Source organism: Mobula birostris, chromosome 15 (genome assembly GCF_030028105.1).
Source record: "Mobula birostris isolate sMobBir1 chromosome 15, sMobBir1.hap1, whole genome shotgun sequence".
NCBI classification, from domain to species: Eukaryota; Metazoa; Chordata; class Chondrichthyes; order Myliobatiformes; family Myliobatidae; genus Mobula; species Mobula birostris.
This window is the reverse complement of record NC_092384.1, coordinates 43,249,875-43,269,562: the sequence shown is the minus strand read 5'-3', so window position 1 is coordinate 43,269,562 and position 19,688 is coordinate 43,249,875. Positions and strand designations below refer to the sequence as shown.

Below are 19,688 nucleotides of genomic sequence, written 5' to 3'. Positions count from 1 at the left end.
AGTGTGGAAGGCTGTCAGAGGTTACAGCAGGACATTCATAGGATGAAAAACTGGGCTGAGAAGTGGCAGATGGAGTTCAACCCAGATGTGTGAGATGGTTCATTTTAGTAGGTCAAATATGATGGCAGAATATAGCATTAATAGTAAGACTCTTGGCAGTGTGGAGGCTCAGAGGGATCTTGGGGTCCGAGTCCATAGGACACTCAAAGCTGCTACGCAGGTTGACTCTGTGGTTAAGGCGGCATACAGCGCACTGGCCTTCATCAACCGTGGGATTGAGTTAAAGAGCCGAGAGGTAATGTTGCAGCTAAATAAGACCCTGGTCAGACCCCACTTGGAGTACTGTGCTCAATTCTGGTCATCTCACTATAGGAAGGATGTTGAAACCGTAGAAAGGGTGCAGAGGAAATTTACAAGGACGTTGCCTGGATTGGATTGCATGCCTTATGAGAATAGTTTGAGTGAACTTGGCCTTTCCTCCTTGGAGCGACGGAGGATGAGAGGTGACCGGATAGAGGTGTACAAGATAATGAGAGGCATTGATCGTGTGGATAGTCAGAGGCTTTTTCCCAGGGCTGAAATGGCTAGCACGAGAGGGCAGTTTTAAGATGCTTGGAAGCAGGTACAGAGGAGATATCAGGGGTAAGTTTTTTCTTTACTAAAACGCAGAGCAGTGGATGCCTGGAATAGGTGCCAGCAGCGGTGATGGAGGCAGAAACGATAGATGGGGTCTTTTAAGGGACTCCTAGACAGGTATATGGAGCTTAGAAAAATAAGAGCGCTTGGGTAAGCGTAGGTAGTTCTAAGGTAGGGACATGTTTGGCACAGCTTTGTGGGCTGAAGGGCCTATATTGTGCTATAGGTTTCCTATGTTTCTATAAATCCTATAGGTACAAGAGCAGGTCAGAGGCTTGTCATTCTGCAATTTAACTCCTGGCATCCCTAAACTAAAACTGTTAACTCTGCACTATTTGGAACAAAAAAAATCACCTACTTATTTGATACTTCATCCACCATCACTGCACTTTGGCTGCAGTATGTGTCAGCTACAAAATGTACTACAGTTACTCATCAAGGCTACTCCACCATCAACAGCCTTCAAATCCATGATCTCTTCCACCAAAGATTAGAACTGCAGGTGCAATGGAACACTACTATCTGTATGTTCCCCTCAGATTATACACCATTGTAATTTAGAACTGCAGTTAAATGCCAATAATCCACCTTTGATTATCTGACACTTTCTGGCTCAGCAGGTACTAACTCATCAGCTCCCTTTCATACACTGGGAGCACATTTGCCACATTCCCCTTCATTCAATCAGGCTCTGGATCCCAGGCTCCCTTGAAACCTACCTGATTCCATTTCCTATTCTCCCTTGTAACTATACGTGTACAGCGGAAATATTTTCATTCTGTGTAACACCTAAATATTGTGAATTAAAAGTGTTCAAATATTAAGAGTCTAAATAAGTTGCTAGACTGACATGAATGAAGTCCTGAGTGTGTACGAATAACAACATTTTAATGTACTGTACATCACAATTCCGTAATTGGTCTCTCTCTATTCTGAACTTACCCACCCAACACCATTATGGGAGGACCTTCACCAGAAGGACTACACAGTTCATAAAGATGGTGCATTGCCATTTATTCAAGCACTATAAAGAAATGGCAAGAATATCTGCATTCCAAAGATTTAATAAAAATGGCCTTAACAATTAAACCTATCTGAATAAAGCATAAAGTATTTTAATTAAGTGTACTGAAGTATTTCTACAGGCCTAGGAAAATTTTGCAAATAATTATTTTCATCATTCTCTGCTTTTCTGCCAAGTTAACAGTGAAAATAAGAACTGTTGCAGAAATTCCAATTTACTATTTAAACTATAATTTACTAATAATGTTTAATTTGTGCTTTGTATTTATTACTTAGTTTTTATAAACTAAAGGAAAGCTATGCTATCCATCAGACCACTGTTTATCTAAGATTTACACCCATAGAAGCTTTTATCTGATGATTAGTAAACCAGCAAATTTCCATTTAATGGAAGGAATCGCTGACACCTGCATTTCATCTGATGTTCAAGTAATACTATTTCAAAAGATAGCATCTATTAAAAACATGCATTACAGAAGTACTTTAAAATGAATAATTTTTTGTAACTTGAATTTCAAAACAGGTTAATCAACAATATATCCTAGCAAAGTTAATGTAGCATGAATTATATATGATGGATATAAAATAATCTTACGATTACTACAAGTTTATCAGGAATAACTTGCTATCAATGACACCACTATTGTTTAGAGTCATATTATTCATTGATTTTTCTAAAAGGTAATAATGGGATAATTGTTAATTCATTAAATCATAGAAGGATGAAACAGGCCCTGAGCCTCATGATAAAAATGGGTAAAGATTTTATTAAAAAGGTGCAAGATTCCAAAGGCAGATGCCTCTGGAAGAACACATGGAGATGCATCACAGATTTTGGTCTGGAAAATGTTGTCATTGCTGACCTACATCTGCAACAAGAGCTGAATGCCTTAAAATATCCTGAAGCACTCCATTCCCAATGAGTTGACATGTCTTTGTTTTAGAAACAAAAACACAAATAAAATGCAAAGTACAACTAAATATTTTAAATTGTAACAATCATGCCCTAGTATTCATTATGTTCTATAGTTCATCATATATCAAAGGAACATTTTTTTTTTAAAAAGATATACATAAGTATATCATGTCGTGCAAAATTTATTAAAATGAGACTAATGCACAACACAAATTTACAGATTAAAGCTTGTAAATTTCCAGTGAACACATTTAGAAAGATCTTTTAAGAATCCTACACAAAGTAGGATTTACAGCTCAAAAAAAAGTTGCAGTACCTTTAGAATCTATTCCATATGTTAAAATATGTGTAGCAGGTTAAATACATCAAGAAACCTGACTAAATTGCTTTATTGCCCAACAACTAAACTTATGCATGTTGGAAAATATGGCATTGTGGAAAATATATAAAATCAATTTCACATTCAATTTATTTCCTAGAAACAAACAATCAAATGATTAAAGTACTGGAAATCACAGTCTGAAAAGTTTTGTTTTTAACAAGCAACTAAACAAGATGCTGTGCAAACCTGGATTGTGCAAAGATCCTGTTAAACAACCTTTAATTCAGCCACAAAATATTAAACAGATGGTGTTAAAGTTCACTTTTTCAGCTGCATCCTGGCAGCCTTAAATTTTGAAACCCTCTTTGGAGGCTCTTGTGGAGTTTCAAGAAAACTTTCTTCCTCCGACACTTTCTTCTCAGGAATTGTGGGTAGGATAGGATGGGCAATAGTCGTATGTGGAATTTGTGTAGATGAGAGAGGTTCCTTTTCCACTACTGTGCCAGAAAATGCCTAGCAAAAATAACAAGCATTAATTGGTCTATCAACTTAGCAAGCTATTTAAGTTATTATTTTATATTCAATAATGATAGTTGTTTGTGACCTGCAAATTGAAAAGTTTGATCTTTCAATTTCCGATGAGAAACCTTCATTGCTGAAGAAAGCAAAAGGTTCATTTAAGTTAGCAATGCAATCTAAAAAAGATGAAATACTTTTTTTAGATAGATCTCTTATCTGCAGATGGAGTATACAGTGCCTTCAAAAGTACTCAGCTCCCAACCTTTTGTTCACAAAAAATGAGTAATATAACCAGGGATCTTGATCAATTTAACTGAGAATTTGTATTTGTGAATCACAAGCTCTGTTTTTCACAGCAGAGCCCAAAAACCAAGGAAAATTGTAAAGCATGAAAACTAAAAATTCAAAAACTGAAATGTCAGCAGTTCAAAAGTATTCATCCCTCTTTACTCAGTACTTAGTTAAACCACCCCTTGCAGTTATTATAGTCAGTAGTCTTTTTGGCTAAATCTCTATCAGCTTTCCACAATGCAATAGAGCAATATTTGGCCATTTCTCCTTGCAAGATTGCTCAAGCTGTGCCAGGTTGGTTGAAGAGTAGCAGTGGCCACCAATCTTGAGGGCTTGCCAGAGATATTCGATCAGGTTAAAGTCAGAACACTGACTGGGCCACTCAAGGACATCAATTTTCTTCATTTGAAGAGACTATTTGTGCTCCAGCAGTGTACTGACCTGCTGAATTTCCTCCCCAGTTTAAGCTTTCTGACAGAGGCTAGCAAGTTTTTATCCAGGATCTCTCTACAATTAGCAGCATTCATCTTCCCATCAATCCCAACCAGATTTCCAGTCCCTGCAAAGTATCCCCATAGCATGACGCTATCTCCACCATATTTTACAGCATGGATGGTGTTACCTGGCTGATGAGACAGTAAAATGCAAAAATAGTCCTTCTCTTAGATGCTGCCTAACCTGATGAGTCTCTCCAGCATCTTGTGTGTGTTACTCTGGATTTTCAGCATCTGCAGAAACTCACCTTAACAGTCAATGCACTTGGTTAGTAACTAGCTAGTGGCAGTGCTCAAGGCAGTAGATGGGCTTCCATACCTATAATCCACAGCACAACAGCTAGTATTGTGTAGGAGGCCAGATATATTATAACTGGCTACATAGCTGTATGGCCAACCTAGCATAACATTGCTTTCAGCAACTTCAACATTACATACATTATGCAAAACCATAAACACTTGCCATCAGAAGAGCATCAAGGCAGCCTTGCATTATTCTCAGTCAGAGGAGACAGCGCATTAATGTTGGCACTGTGTTGATCACCACATGGCTACAAATGTTTCATGCAGCCATGTTGCTGCCATCAATAACATTATTTTTACCAGAACTTGTGATACCACAGTAACTTCAATGATCAAGTACTTAGAAACTCCTCAGAAGAACCAAAAGAAAACAAACTAATGTCCTCGTGCCAACACATGCACATATTAAGAAACTACTATTATTTTGGTTTTTCACAAACCAGAATAAGGTGCTGAAGACTGCATGGCATTTGGTGCTAACTGCATCAGAACACAGGTGCTCGAAATAATAAACAACAGCAGTATAAATCAGGGTGGATTCAACATGGAATTTTAAGCTGGATCTCCGCAGGTAGTTCAAAGTCATAATTATTCATCTGTAATAGTCAGAGGGAGATGTCAAGTATTGCATCATACTCTGAGAGGACATCCTGTTGGCTGAAAAGAGATGCTGAAAGCAAGAACCAAATAGTGCAGTGGAGAAAGGTTACATGATCGGCATCTGGTGAACATCATCTGAGAAAAAAAAACTTACATCCTACTATAAATTATCCCTCTATGAACTATTTCACTGTAAATTATCCCAATGCGAACTATCTAGAGAAAGGAAAAAATGAGGTGTTTTGAGAATTGACATCTTGCAAAAGAGACTATCTTGATAAATTGCAGAGTACAGACAAACATTCTGATAATTAAGGAAGCAAATGGCTGGTTGAAGTTATTGCAGTATGGCACCAGAAAGAACTTGAAGTTCAAGAAACATATACCTGAATGAATAAGGAGTGGAGTTGTAGTTCAGCAGAAGACAAGCTGTATTGTGTATGACTACAGACTGCTGCAACATTCACAGACTTGGACTATATTTTACTGCTATCTAATTGTACTATATTTGCTTTGTACTGTTTATGAATATTGGTACTGTGTTTTGTACCTTGGCGTTGACTGCTTCGTTTGGCTGTATCATGGGTATTCATGTCTGGTTGAAAGACAAGCTTGAACTTGAAATAAATGGCTAAAAATTACGCAATGTTTGGAAATGAATAAAAAGGTGTCTTATGAAATACCAGCAGCAATAACTCCAGAGAAAATCTGCAAAAAATATTAACTCAGAAGCCTAGAGAACACTTTGCTGTTTGAATATTTGAAACAGCAAAGGTTCAAAGGACACATGAAATACCTAAATATAAGTAGTAGGTTTTGGAAGTTGTAAGAGTAGACATTGGAGTTAGATAACTAAATGAATTGTAAAACTAAAGATTTAAATAATTGTTTGAAACTATAGTGTAATATATGAACTAATTGTGATTAATAAAGAGGATGTTAAACAAAGAAATTGCATGGTGTATTTCATTATGTGCTACTTTTAATTTGCAACACTTAAATCATGGCAGTAAGCATTACCGATCAGGAAGATCCTTGCTTTCTGCTCTGCAATGGGGGATATTAATGAAAGCATTGGGGTAATTCCCTACAATTGGCTTCAAAATCGAGAACTGGGTGATGCAGTTTTCTCACATGACCACAATAAAGCTCAGAAAGGAAATAAGAATGGACATGTTATGAAAAGGACTGGAGCTTGAAGTTCAACAGCCTGCTGGTAATTACTATAGTTATTCATATATGATAACCAATCTGATGACATACCAAAGGATTGCCAGAGAGAAGTTTCATGAATGGAACAGCTTCTTTCCCTTGTAAAGTGGCTCACAAAAAATGTATTGAATCATATAATTAATTTCCAATTTTAAATCAATCAAGATAGCCTATGGATTTTACAAAAACAGACTGAGGCCATTTCACTGTTAAGTTTTTCCTGGTAACATTTCAGTAGCTGTTCCATTCACATATTCTTCCTCTGGACTTGCTATGGAATGTTACTAAATTATTCATACCAAACAAAACTCTACAGCAAGCTGTTAAACTCCAACTTCCAGTATGTATTTCAATATATTTAACTTTATTCCATTCCTAACTATTTTTTAGACAGACTGCAGGAACAGTATTTTGCCATTTGACCATTCGAGTCTGCACTGCTATTCCGTCATTACTAATTTATTATACTTCTCAACCCCATTCTCCGACATTCTCCCCATAACCTTTGACGCCCTGACTAATTAAGAACCTATCAACCTCTGCTTTAAATATATTCAATGACCTGGCCTTCACAGCTGTCTGTGACAATGAATTCCACAGAATCACTACTCCCTGGCTAAAGAAATTCCTCATCTCTGCTCTAAATGGACATCCCTATATTCTGAGACTGAGCCATCTGGTCCGAGACTCACCCACTATAGGAAATATCCTCTCCACATCCACTCTATCTAGGCCTTTCAATGTTTGATCGGTTTCAATGAGAACCCCACTCAATCTTCTAAACTCGGAGAAGTACAGGCCAGAGCCATCAAATGCTCTTCAATATGTTAGCCCTTTCATTCCCAGTATCATTCTTGTGAATCTTGTAAATCATTCTTACAACAAGCAGAGTGGACAAAGGAGAGGCAGTGGATGTCATTACTTGGATTTTCACAAGGCATTTGAAAAGATGCCACACATGAAGCTGCTTAACAAGACATAATCCCATGGTGTTACAAGAAAGATACTGGCATGGATGGAGGAATGGCTGACAGGCAGAAGGCAGAGAGTAGGAATAAAGGGGGCCTTTTCTGGTTGCCTGCCAGTGACTAGTGATGTTCCTCAGGGATCAGTATTGGGACTGCTACTTCTCACGTTGTTGATTTAGATAATGGAAATGGTGGCTTTGTGGCAAAGTTTGCAGATGATACGAAGATAGGTGAATGAGTAGGTAGTGCTGAGGAAGTGATGTGATTGCAGAAGGGTTTGAATAAACTGGAAGAATGGGCAAAAAAGTGGCAGATGGAATACAGTGTTGGGAAGTGTATGATAATGCATTTTGGTAAAAGGAACAAAAGTGTAGTCTGTTACCTAAATGGGGAGAAAATTCAAACATCAGAGGTGCAAAGCGACTTGTGAGTCTTTATGCAAGACTCCCAGAAGGTTAATTTACAGGGTGATTCTGTGGTAAAGAAGGCAAATACAATGTTGGCATTCCATTTCAAGGGGAATAGAATATAAAAACAAGGAGATAATGCTGAGGCTTTGTAAGACACTAGTCAGGCTGCACTTGGGAGTACTGTCAACAGTTTTGGGCCCCTTATCTCAGAAAGGATGTGTTATTATTGGAGAGGGTGCAGAGGAGGTTCACAAACATGATTCCAGGAATGAAGGGGTTATCATATGAGATGTGTTTGGCAGCTTTGGATCTGTACTCATTGGAAGTTAGAAGAATGTGGGGAGATCTCATTGAAACCTACCACATGTTGAAAGGACTCGATAAGGATGTTTCCTATGGTGGGGGGTGTCGAGAAAAGGACACAGCCTCAAAATTGACAGGTGACTCTTTAGAACAAAGGGAAGGTGGAATTTATTTTTTTTTGACACAGTAGTGAATCTGTGGAATGTTCTGCCACAGACAGCCGTGGAGGCCAAGACCGAGGGTATATTTAAAACGAAAATTGATAGTTTCCTAATTGGTCAGGGCATCAAAGGATATGGCGAGAAGACAGCAGTATGGGGTTGAGCGAGATCAGCCGTGATGAGATGGCGGAACAGATTCGATGGGCTGAATGGCCTAATTCTGCTATGTCTTATGGTCTAATCTCCTCTGGACCCTCTCCAATGCCAGCACATCCTTCTTTGGATAAGGGACCTGAAACTGCTCATAAAATTCCAAATGCAGTCTGACCAATGTCTTATAAACTCTTAGCATTACATCCTTTCTCTTAGATTCTAGTCCTCTTGAAATGACATTGCATTTGCTTCCTTACCACCAACACAACCTCCAAGTTGAACTTTAGGGAATCTTGCACAGGGACTCCCAAGCCCCTTTCTACCTCAGATTTTTGAATTTATAAAATAGTCTATGCCTTTATTCCTTCTACCAAAGCAAACAACCATACAGATCCTGACACTGTACTCCATCTGCCATTTCTTTGCCCATTCTCCTAATCCAAGTCCTTCTGCAGTCTCTCCGCTTCCACAATGCCACTTGTCCCTCCACCTATCTTTGTATCGTCTGCAAACACAGCCACAAAGCCTTCAATTCAATCATTCAAACCATTAACATAGAACAAAAAGAAGCGATCCCAATACAGACCCCCTGTGGAACACTCCTAGTCACCAGCAGCCAACCAGGAAAGGCCACCGTTATTCACACTCTTTGCCTCCTGCTAGTCAGCCAATCTTCTGTCCGTGCTAGTATCTTTCCTGTAATACTACAGGCAACTTCATGTGTAGAACCTTATCAAATGCCTTCTGAAAATCCAAATAAACAACATTTACCGACTCTCCTTTGTCTATCCTGCTTGTTATTTCCTCAAATAATTACCTTTCAATATTTTTATTAGTTTCTACATAAAAGAATACAGAGTAGAAGAAAGTATATATAAAGGTTGAAAAAAAAATATTACATTATATCTATTCATTATAACAATCCCATTACCCCATATTCATGTAGGTTAGTCAAAGTTATATTGAAATATACTAATTTATTACAAAAAAAAAGATTCTAACCCCTACCAAGACCGAAACTGTTTATTAAGGAGAAAAAAAGGTAAAATATGTTCCCGTATAATAAAAATTAGTAATAGCCAACATCTAAATTTAAGCAACAAATTGAGGGTTTTGAAAGTTTTGAAAATAATTCAGAAAGGGTCCCCAGAATGTTTGAAAGTCTTGACGAGATTCAGAAATTGAACAACAATCTTCTCTAAATCTAAACGTGGCATAACATCGCATAACCATTGAGCATAAGTAGGAGGAGAAACATCTTTCCATTTAAACAAAAGCACCCTCCTAGCTATAAGAGAGCTAAAGGCCAAAATATGCAAATCTGATGTCTTCAACTTGATATCTTGTCCTGCAACAATACTGAATAGGGCCGTCAGAGGATTAGGCTTCAAATTGACTTTGAAAATTAAAGAAAAAGTTTGAAAAACTTCCTTCCAATATTTTTCAAGACGTGGACAAGTCCAAAACATATGAATTAATGAAGCTTCTCCATTATTGCATCTGTCACAGTAGGGAGATATATCTGAATAAGAACGAGATAGCTTATCTTTGGTCATATGGACTCTATATACCACCTTAAATTGTATGAAGGAATGGCGAGCACATAGTGATGACGTATTAACCAGTTTAAAAATTTCATTCCAAGTTTCCTCAGATATTGATGTTTGTAAGTCCCATTTATTCTATTTTTTTAAACCCTCCATGACTGATTTAGTTTTTAAAGAATGGGACAGGTTGGGTATTAAATGTTTTTGGGATCTGTTTGTTGGAGGAAATCTTTTTTTCATTTGGGCAATTCTCAGCTAAATATAGCCTACCCAAAACTCACTTTTTTTAGATATCTACAAATTAGAGACTAAGATCTCAATTAGGCACATCTCCTATAAGCTCAGGTAAGAACTTACTAGATGTAATTTTTAATTTGATACCTTTTTATAACGGTTCAATATCTAATATTTATGGAATGTTACTGGAGACAAAGAATGCTCCTTTAGACAAAATTAAGAATCTCTGGGAACAAAGAATTCCAACAGATTTGTCAAGGAAAATTTCCCCTTAAGGAAGTCATACTGACTTTGGTCTATTTATCATGTTCTTCCAAGTACCCCAAAACCTCTTCCTTAACAATAGACTCCAACATCATCTCAACCACTGAAGTCAGGCTAACTGGTCTATAATTTCCTTTCTTCTGCCTCCCTCCCTTCTTAATGTGTAGAGTGATATTTGCAATTTTCCACTACCCTGGAACCATTCCAGGAGCTAATGATTCGTAAAAGAACATTAATAGTGCCTCCACAATCTCTTCATCCTCCCAACTCTTTCAGAGCTCTGGGGGGTCCACCTTCTCCACAGTAATGGCAACTTCGCACACTTCTGCCCCAACACTCTGTAATCTATGGCATACTGCTAGTTTCTTTCAGTGGAAAAACTTTTGGTACGCTCTTTTATATCATTAACTAGCTTACCTTCCTATTTTATCTTTTCTCTCCTTTGGACTTTTTTTGCTGCCTTCTGTTACGTTGCCCAATCTTCTAACTTTCCACTAATTTTTCTATATTATACAGCATGCCCCCTCTTTTGCTTTTATGTTGTACTTAACTTCCATTGGCAGTCCTGGTTGTCTCATCCTCTCTTTAGAATACTGCTTAATCTTTAGGATGCATTTATCCTGTGCCTTCCAATTGCCCCCAAAAACTCCAGCCATCATCCCTGCTAGTATCCCCTTCAAACAACTTTGGCCAGCTCCCCTATCATGATTCCAATTCCCTTTACTCTACTGTAATATTGACACATCTGACTGCTCAAACTGCAGGGAGAATTCTACCATATTGTGATCACTGCCTCCTAAGGGTTCCTTTATTTCAACTTCTGATTCATTGCACAACACCAATCCCTAACTGCCTTTTCCCTAATGGGTTCAACCACAAACTGCTCTAAAAAGCCTTCTACAAATTCTCTCTCTTGATATCCAACACCAACCTGATTTTTCCAATGTATCTGCATATTGAAATCCCCCATGACTATCATAATGTTGCCTTTATTACATGTCTTTTCCATCTCCTGAGGTACTTTATATCCCACATCCCAGTTACTCTTTGGAGGTCTGTATATAGTTCCCAATCAGGGTCTTTTTAACCTTGCAGTTTTTTAACTCTACCAACAAGGATTCTACATCTTTCGATCCTCTTTCTAAGGATTTGATTTCAACAATACCACCCTCTGCCTACCTGCCCGTCCCTTTGATACAATGTGTATCATTGGATGTTAAACTCCTAACTATGATCCTCTTACAGCCATGACTCAGTGTTGCCTACAATACCAATCCTGCTAATCTATAAATGTGTGACAAGATCTATCGTATTCCATATACTCTGTGCATTCAAAAGCATCACTTTCAGCTCTGTATTCATCACCCTTTTCGATTTTGTCCCCATGTTAGACTTCAACTCATCCCACTGACTGCAATTTTTTAGCATCATTTGCTTGTCCTTCCTCACAGTCTCACTACACACTGCCTGTTTGTAAACCAACTGCTCCATTCTCAGCCCTATCACTCAAATTCCCAACCCCCTACTAAATTAGTTAATACCCTCCCCAAGAGCTCTAGCAAACCTGCTCTCAAAGATATTGGTCCCCTCCAGTCCAGGTGTAACCCATCCTTTTTGTAAGGGTCATAACCTCTCCCAGAAGAGATCCCAATGGTCCAGAAATCTGAACCCTGCTCCCTGCACCAATTCCTTAGCTGCACATTCATCTGCCAAATCATCCTATTCTTAGCTTCACTAGCATGTGGAATAGGCAGCAATCCAAAGGCTACTACCCCTGAGGTCCTGGTTTTCAGCTTTCTATCTAACTCCCTATATTCCCCAGTGTACAATTCTAAGATTTAAGCTAGATTTAAATTTGAGGGAGGCAGAGAATAAAGTCAGATGTATCAGTATTACAGTGTAATAAAAGGAATTAAAGAGGCACGAGCAAGGAGCTGGCCAAAATTGATTGTAAGGGGACACTACCAGGGATGACAGCAGAGCAGCGATGGCTGGAGTTTCTGGGAAGCAATTTGGAATACACAGGATAGATACATCCTAAAAAAGTAGTAGTATCCTAAAGGCAGAGTGATGTAGCAGTGGCTAGCTGAAAAGTGAAAGCAAATATAAAAGCCAAAGAGAGGGCATATAATAAAGAGAAAAAATTATGGTGAAGTTAGGGAAGCTTTTTAAGACCAACAGAAGGCAACTAAAAAGCCATAAGAGGGAAAAGGTGAAATACGAAGGTAAGCTAGCCAGTACATTAAAATGCACACCTAAAGTTTCTTCAGATATATAAAGAGTAAAAGAGGTGAGAGTAGAAACTGGACTGTTGAAAAATGATACTGGAGAGGTAGTAGTAGGGGACAAGGAATGGCACACAATCTGAATAAGTATTTTGCACCAGTCTTCACTGTGGAAGACACTAGCAGTATGTCAAAAGTTTAGTGTCAGTGTACATAAGTGAGTAAAGTTGCCACTACTATGGAAAAGGCGCCTGAGAAATTGAAAGGTCTGAAGGTAAATAAATCACCTGGACCAGATGGTCTATACCCCAGGGTTCTGAAAGAGGTGGCTGATGAGATTGTGGAAGCATTAGTATTGATCTTTCAAGAATCAACAGATTCTTGGAGGTTCCGAAGGACTGGAAAATTGAAAATGTCACTCCATTCTTCAAGGGAACGAGGCAGGAGGAAATTATAGGCCAGTTAGTCTGACCTTATTTTGTTGGGAAGATTTTGGAGTTGATTATTAAGGATGTGGTTTCAGGGTACTTGGGGACACATGAATATATAGGGCAAAGTTGGCATAGTTTTAAGGGAAAATTTTGCCTGACAAACCTGCTGGAATTCTTTGAAGAAATAAAAAGCTGGCTAGACAAGCTTTTGACAAGGTGAGCACGTGAAGCTGCTTGACAAGTTAAGAGTCCACAGAATTATGGGAAAGATACTAGCCTGCATACAGCATTGGCACATTGCAGGAGGCAAAGAATGGGAATAAAGTGAGCCTTTTCTGATTGGCTGATCGTGACTAGTGGTGTTCCACAGGGGTCAGTGTTGGGACCGCTTCTTTTTACGTTATATGTCAATGATTTGAATGATTGAATTCATGGTTTTGTGGCTGTGTTTGCGGATGATATGAAAATAGGTGGAGGTACAGATTGTGTTCAGGAAGCAGAGAGGCTGCCGAAGGATGTAAACAGGTTAAGAGGATAGCAAAGATGGAATACAGTGCCGGAATAAGTATAGTCATGCACTTTGGTAGAAGAAATAAAAGTGTAGACAATTTTCTAATAGAATTTAAAAATCTGAGGTGCAAAGGGACTTAGGAGCCCTCTAAGGATTCTCTAAAGATTAATTTGAAGGTTGAGTTGGTGGTGAGGAAGGCAAATGCAATGTTAGCATTCATTTTGAGAGAAAGAGAATATAAAACCAAGGAGGTAATGTTCTGCTAAGGCGTCACTTGGGAATGTTGAGAGCAGTTTTGGGCCCCTTATCTAAAAAAGGACATGCTGACATTGGAGAGGGTTCAGAAGACGTAAGAATGATTCTGGGAATGAAATGGTTATCATATGAACATGATTGTTGGCCCTGGGCTGGTACTCACTGGAATTCAGAAGAATGAGTGGAGATCTCACTGAAGCCTACGGAATGTTGAAAGGCCCCAACAGAGTGGATGTGCAGAGGATGTTTCCTATGGTGAAGGAAGTTTGGGACCAGAGGGCACAGCCTCAGAATAGAGGGATGTCAATTTAGAACAGAGATAAAGAGATATTTCTTAAGCCAGAGAGTGGTGAACTTGTAGAATTCACTGCTACAGGCAGCTGTGGAGGCCATGTCATTGAGTATTGGTAGATTGAGCAAGGATTGGTAGATTCTTCATTAGCAAGGGCACGAAGAGTTATGGAGAGAAGGAAGGAGATTGGAGTTGAGAAGGAAATGGATCAGCAATGATGAAATGGAGAAGAGACTCGATGGGCTAACAGCCTAATTCTGCTCCTGTATCTTATAGTCTTAATGTGGTCCCTCAGGCCCTATGGAAGGCTAGTGCAGAAATTGCAGGGGCAGAGGGACGCAGAGAGACAGAGACACAGAGACATTTTTTTTTCCATGTTGAAATTGTATAAGACTTTGTTGAGGCCTAAATTGAAGTACTGTGTCCAGAAAGATGCAAGAAAGGTTGAAAAGAGTGCAGAAAAAAATTTACAAAGATATTTCCAGGACTTGAGTTATTGGGAAAGGTTGATAGGTTCAGACTTTATTCCTTAGAACACAGAAGACTGACTGGAGATTTGCTGGAGGTATACAAAATTACGAGGGGTATAGAATAGGTAAGTGCAAGTAGGGTTTTTTCCACTTAGGTCGGGTGAGACTACAACTGGAGGTCATGGGTTAATGGTGAAAGGTGAAATGTTTAAAGAGAACACCCAGAGGGTGATGACAGTGTGGAACAAAATGTCAGCACAAGTGATAGATGGGGGGTTAACTTCAAGATTCAAGAGAACAGGTACATGGATGGGAGAGGTATGAAGAGCAATGTTCCAGGTGCAGGTCAATGAGACAATGCTGATTAATGGTTCAGCACAGACTAGATGGGTTGAACGACCTGTTTCTGTGCTGTAGCGTTCAATGACTCTTTTCAGGGACTCCTCCCTTTTCTTACCCATGTTATTGATACCAATGTGTACCACAACTTCTGACTGCTCACCCTCCCCATTTAGAATGCTATGGAACTAATCAGAGACACCCCTGACCTCAGCATCTGGGAAGCAACATACTATCAGTATGACTCTTGCACATCCACAGAATCTTCTGTCTGCTTCTCTAACTATGGAATTCCCTATCACTACTGCAGTCTACTTCTTGCCCCCCCCTTCCCTTCTGAGCCACAGAGGAAGATTAAATGCCAGTGTCCTGGTCACTGCAGCCTTCCCCGGTAGCTAGTCTCCCACAATAGTATCCAAAGAGTTATATAGAAGAGAACGGCCAAAGGGGTACTCTGCACTGGCTGTCTATTCCCCTTCCCATTCCTGACAGTCAATCAGGGCAATCCCTGCTGCAATTTAGGGGACTACCTTTCTATAGCTCCTATCACCTCCTCATTCTCCTGTATGAACTGAACGTCATAGAGCTGCAGCTCCAGTTAACTTGATTGTGATTTTGCTCTGATCTACTGAATTTTTACCAGGGTTTACGATGGGAAATATTAAATCTGTTTCTCTTATGAATGTTAATCAATTTGCTGTTTCCATTATTCTGCTTTTTTTACTTCAAATTTCGGACAACTACAGCTTTTTTGACTTCTGGTATTTTATGGTTTAATGCAAATTCTTTGTTTTTTTGCAGGCAATATCTTTGTTTATAAGCCAAGGATTCCACGTTTTCTAAAACATATTTCAATTTGTTCCAAGACCTTCAAAAATATGCATATACACTGCCACTGCTCACTTTCCTTACCAAAATGAATAATTCCATTGCATGCATGTCTGCTTTAAATTTCATCTGTCATGTGTTGGCATATTTTTCTTGTTTACCAGTGAATTTCTAGAACATAGAACAGTACAGCACAGTACAGGCCCTTCGGCCCACCATGTTGGGCCGACCCTCAAACCCTGCCTCCCATATAAGCCCCACCTTAAATTCCTCCATATACCTGTCTATATAATTCCTCCATATACCTATTTCTGAAGCCTATTACAAAACCCCTCACCAAACATTAGCTACAAATGGCACTGTTAGCTACAAATATCATGACTAATGATCCCAGATCTTTACCATCTCATGGCATAAATTCTCTACTGCTGCAAGACCCATCTACAAATTTAGAAAATACATAATCATCACAATACATTTACAGATAAATGCTTAAATATAGAAAGCATGCTCTTCTAATAAAATTGAGAAAAAATATTAAAATAAACTGTAAGAATAATCTCTTACCTCAAGTGAGCTTGGCCAAGGAAGAGGTTTACTAGAAGTGAGTTCATCTTCTTCCAAAATGCTGCATTCACTAGCATCACTATGTATTGCTTCTTCATGACTTAGAGAGCGCAAGGTACACCGCCGATCTTCAAACTCTGTTGTGCTGCTCTCACTGGTGTCACTACATATACTGTTCTCCCGACTTCGTGACTTCAGAATAGATTTCCGAGGCATATATTCTCCATTTACAACATCAACAAAAAGTCTGTAAAAAGTAGTAAATAAATTAACAATGATGAAAGATAGACATAACAAGTTAGAAAAACCAGGCTAAAATGAGAAAATGCCATTTCAAAATGTGATAAAATAAAAATACCTGTAAATGTCTGCAGGAGTTTTGATATTTGGCAATTCATTATTGGAGTTTCCATTGCCAGTGCTATTTTTCCTTTTACGCTTTGCCTCTTCCTTCTTTTCACTGAATTTTAAGGTTGTGTTTTTGCCTGTGTTTATTCTTACCTAGAGATAAATAATTTCAAACACAAAGGCTGAGTAATAGTTTTGAATATAAAACAAGACAAAAAAAACTTTGCATTTCTATTTAATTTCCTTAATAGCAAATATGCAACTAATCCATACAAATTGATAAATTAAATTTAAAAATTGAGTTAAAATATTGATAAGAATTTATGAATAAATCTGGTATGAATACACTTGCGTTTTGGTATGCCTTTACATTAAAGCATGTGGATTACATCATATTATTTTCAAGGCTTTTGATCTTCCTTCTCTGGCCTACCATTTAAAGAAACATATTAGTAAGTCACTGGATAAAATAAGGGAAGTAATGGACTGCTAATTTAATAAACATATTTAACTTCACTAATTTAATACTTACTGAATTGTCACAATTTTTGAATTTATTTTCTTTTAGATTGGCAGTGGTAACAGAAGAAAAAGTACTGAGACAAAATCTCGTTTGCAACAACGAAAGATAAAGCAAGCTTTTACTTCCTTCAGGAAAATCTGTCATAGAAGCAACTAACAATTAATCTAATAAAGAAAGAGTTATGTACAAAGTAAAACACTGAAAGGACATGGGGAAAGTGACGGAATGGGATTATAGCAGATAATCAGATATATCTGATTCAGAGCTAACTGAAGTACAGACCCAATAAGCTGAAAGGCATCAATTTATGCTGTAATTGCTTTGACTATATTACAGTCACAATGCTTTTGAATCAGCTGAGTAAATATTAGATTTATATCAACTAAACACATGCTTCTCTCAAAGGTATTTCCTTCCATTAATTGTGAAAATTAAAATCACAGAAAAGGTTCTGGACCTTTTCTTGAAACAATCTTTTATACTGGTGTTACATGGTTCCAGGTGAAGTTGGATACGAGTAAATAGTTTAGGGGATATACCAGGAAAGGGCCTTAACATTCACAAAACCATATAAAATCTAAGTTGTTTGGGCCTCTAAGTTCCTTCTGGATATACCTGTAGAATCTATGTGACAGCCTCTAAAACAGAGTTCCAGTTCTCTGGAAAGGCCAAAACATTCTGTTGAAATAAAAGAAATCTAGAAAATTAGGCCTCTGTGGATCCTGAATTAATACCTCGCAAAATAGGAGACCATGATAAGTAAGGACCATAAGTTTAAATTAACTGCCTAAGTACAACATTTTTGAATAAAAAAGAGAAGATTATCCAGAAACCTGACCATAAATCATTCAAGATGCACTAAGTAAAAAATAACATTTGTTCAGCTCAGTGGAATGGAAATAAATAATGTGCAGGCAAATGAGACTTCAGCATTGGGCAACTCTATTGTTGAAAACCATAATCCCATTTTAGAATAAACTCTGGTAGATTAAATAATGAAAAGGAGTAAAAGTGATGTTTTGCTTGAATATACTATTGATATTATCTCCAATCTTTAACCTCCTAAATGTCTTAAGTCGACATGGAAAGAGCCATACAATCAAATTTGTATCAGCACATGCAAGAAAATCCAGCTCGTCCTATTCACCCCGCCCTTCTTTATTACCTCGCAAATTCTTCCCTTTCAGATGCTTCTCCAATATCCTTTGAATCCAATAATGTAATTTACCCCCTCCACTACCCTGGCACTGTACACTATAATATAACCACTTAGGTAAAGACATCATACCTCACATTACACAAACCAGAGGGACTCTATGTGGGGAAATAGATTGTTGACGCTATAGATCACCACCCTACGTCAGGACTCTGATCTTGATGTTGCTTTTGGTTCTTTTGCCTATCACCTTCAATCTACTTTGTTTGTCAAAGGGAGGAATTCTAATCTGTCTATACCATTCATAATTTAAACTTTATCAGATCTCTTCAACATCTCTTCTACTTGGAAGAATTCCAGTTCCTCCAGTCTATCCATTCATCCTTAGTATTATTTTGGTAAATCACTTCTATACCTTCTCCAAAGCTTTCATTTCCTAACTACTGTACTACAATTGTGCCCAATCTTTTGAAGGATCATCTTGATTTTCTTTTTGTACTCCATGCCATATGTATTTTCAAATTCTCTTTATTTTTTAAAAAAAAACTTGCCCTGCCAATTTCAACAAATTGCACACATTATCCCCATATCCCTCTGTTCTCATGGCTCTTTTAAAATTGCCCCCTTTATGGTCTCTTCCTATTTTTCCCTTGACAATAAAACTTCTTGATTTCTCAGCATTAAACATTATCTGTCCATTTCATCAGCCTGTACATATCTGTTAGAGGTCTGTAACAAGACTCTCTCAACTACCATGCCTTCAACTCTTGTCTCATCTGAAAATGTTGGAATTGCACCTTGTATCCAAATCGCAGTTCTTCCTCCATACTTGCAATTAACACAGTGTCATCTGCATATTTGAAATTACCGATATTTTCACCACCAACTTTGGTTCATAAAACAAGTACAGAACTTTTGCTACTTAGGAAGCTGGGTGACATCAGATGGCAGGTGCGGCATGGACATCAAAAGAAGAATAGGGATGGCAAAAACACCTTTATGAGAATGAAGAGTATACTGACCAACACTAAACTAGGCATGACAACCCGCCTCACAGTACTGAAATGTTACGTTTATCCAGTTATGTTATATGGCTCAGAATGTTGGACAATATCTAATAAAATGAGGAAATGAACTGAAGCAGCAGAGATATGGTTTTTGAGGAGGATGCAAAGAATATCATGGACAAAATGAATATCTAATGAGGATGTCATGAACACAGCAATTACAAAAAGAGAAATAATGTATGAGATCATGAAAAGGCAACGTAACTTCATTGGACGTGTGAATAGGAAAGAGGAGTTAGAATGCATGGTAATTATGGGAAAGAAAGCAAGAGGAAGACAAAGACAAATGATGATGGAGACAGCAGCCAGAGAACTGG

At 38.1% G+C, this 19,688-nt stretch overlaps 1 protein-coding gene across 2 annotated transcripts in view; it reads right to left on the bottom strand.

The window, feature by feature from the left end:
• Positions 1-1,559: 1,559 nt before the first annotated feature.
• Positions 1,560-19,688, bottom strand: part of uri1 (URI1 prefoldin like chaperone) — a 73,365-nt gene continuing 55,236 nt past the window's right edge. The window contains exons 10-12 of one of the 2 annotated variants that reach the window (XM_072279685.1): positions 16,636-16,778; positions 16,278-16,524; positions 1,560-3,410 (exon numbers count right to left, since the gene is read on the bottom strand). In XM_072279685.1, coding sequence (XP_072135786.1) covers positions 3,216-3,410; positions 16,278-16,524; positions 16,636-16,778 — 585 coding nt within the window. In that variant the 3' untranslated portion in view covers positions 1,560-3,215. The remainder of the gene's footprint in view (positions 3,411-16,277; positions 16,525-16,635; positions 16,779-19,688) is intronic. The other variant, XM_072279687.1, reaches the window with a different exon arrangement.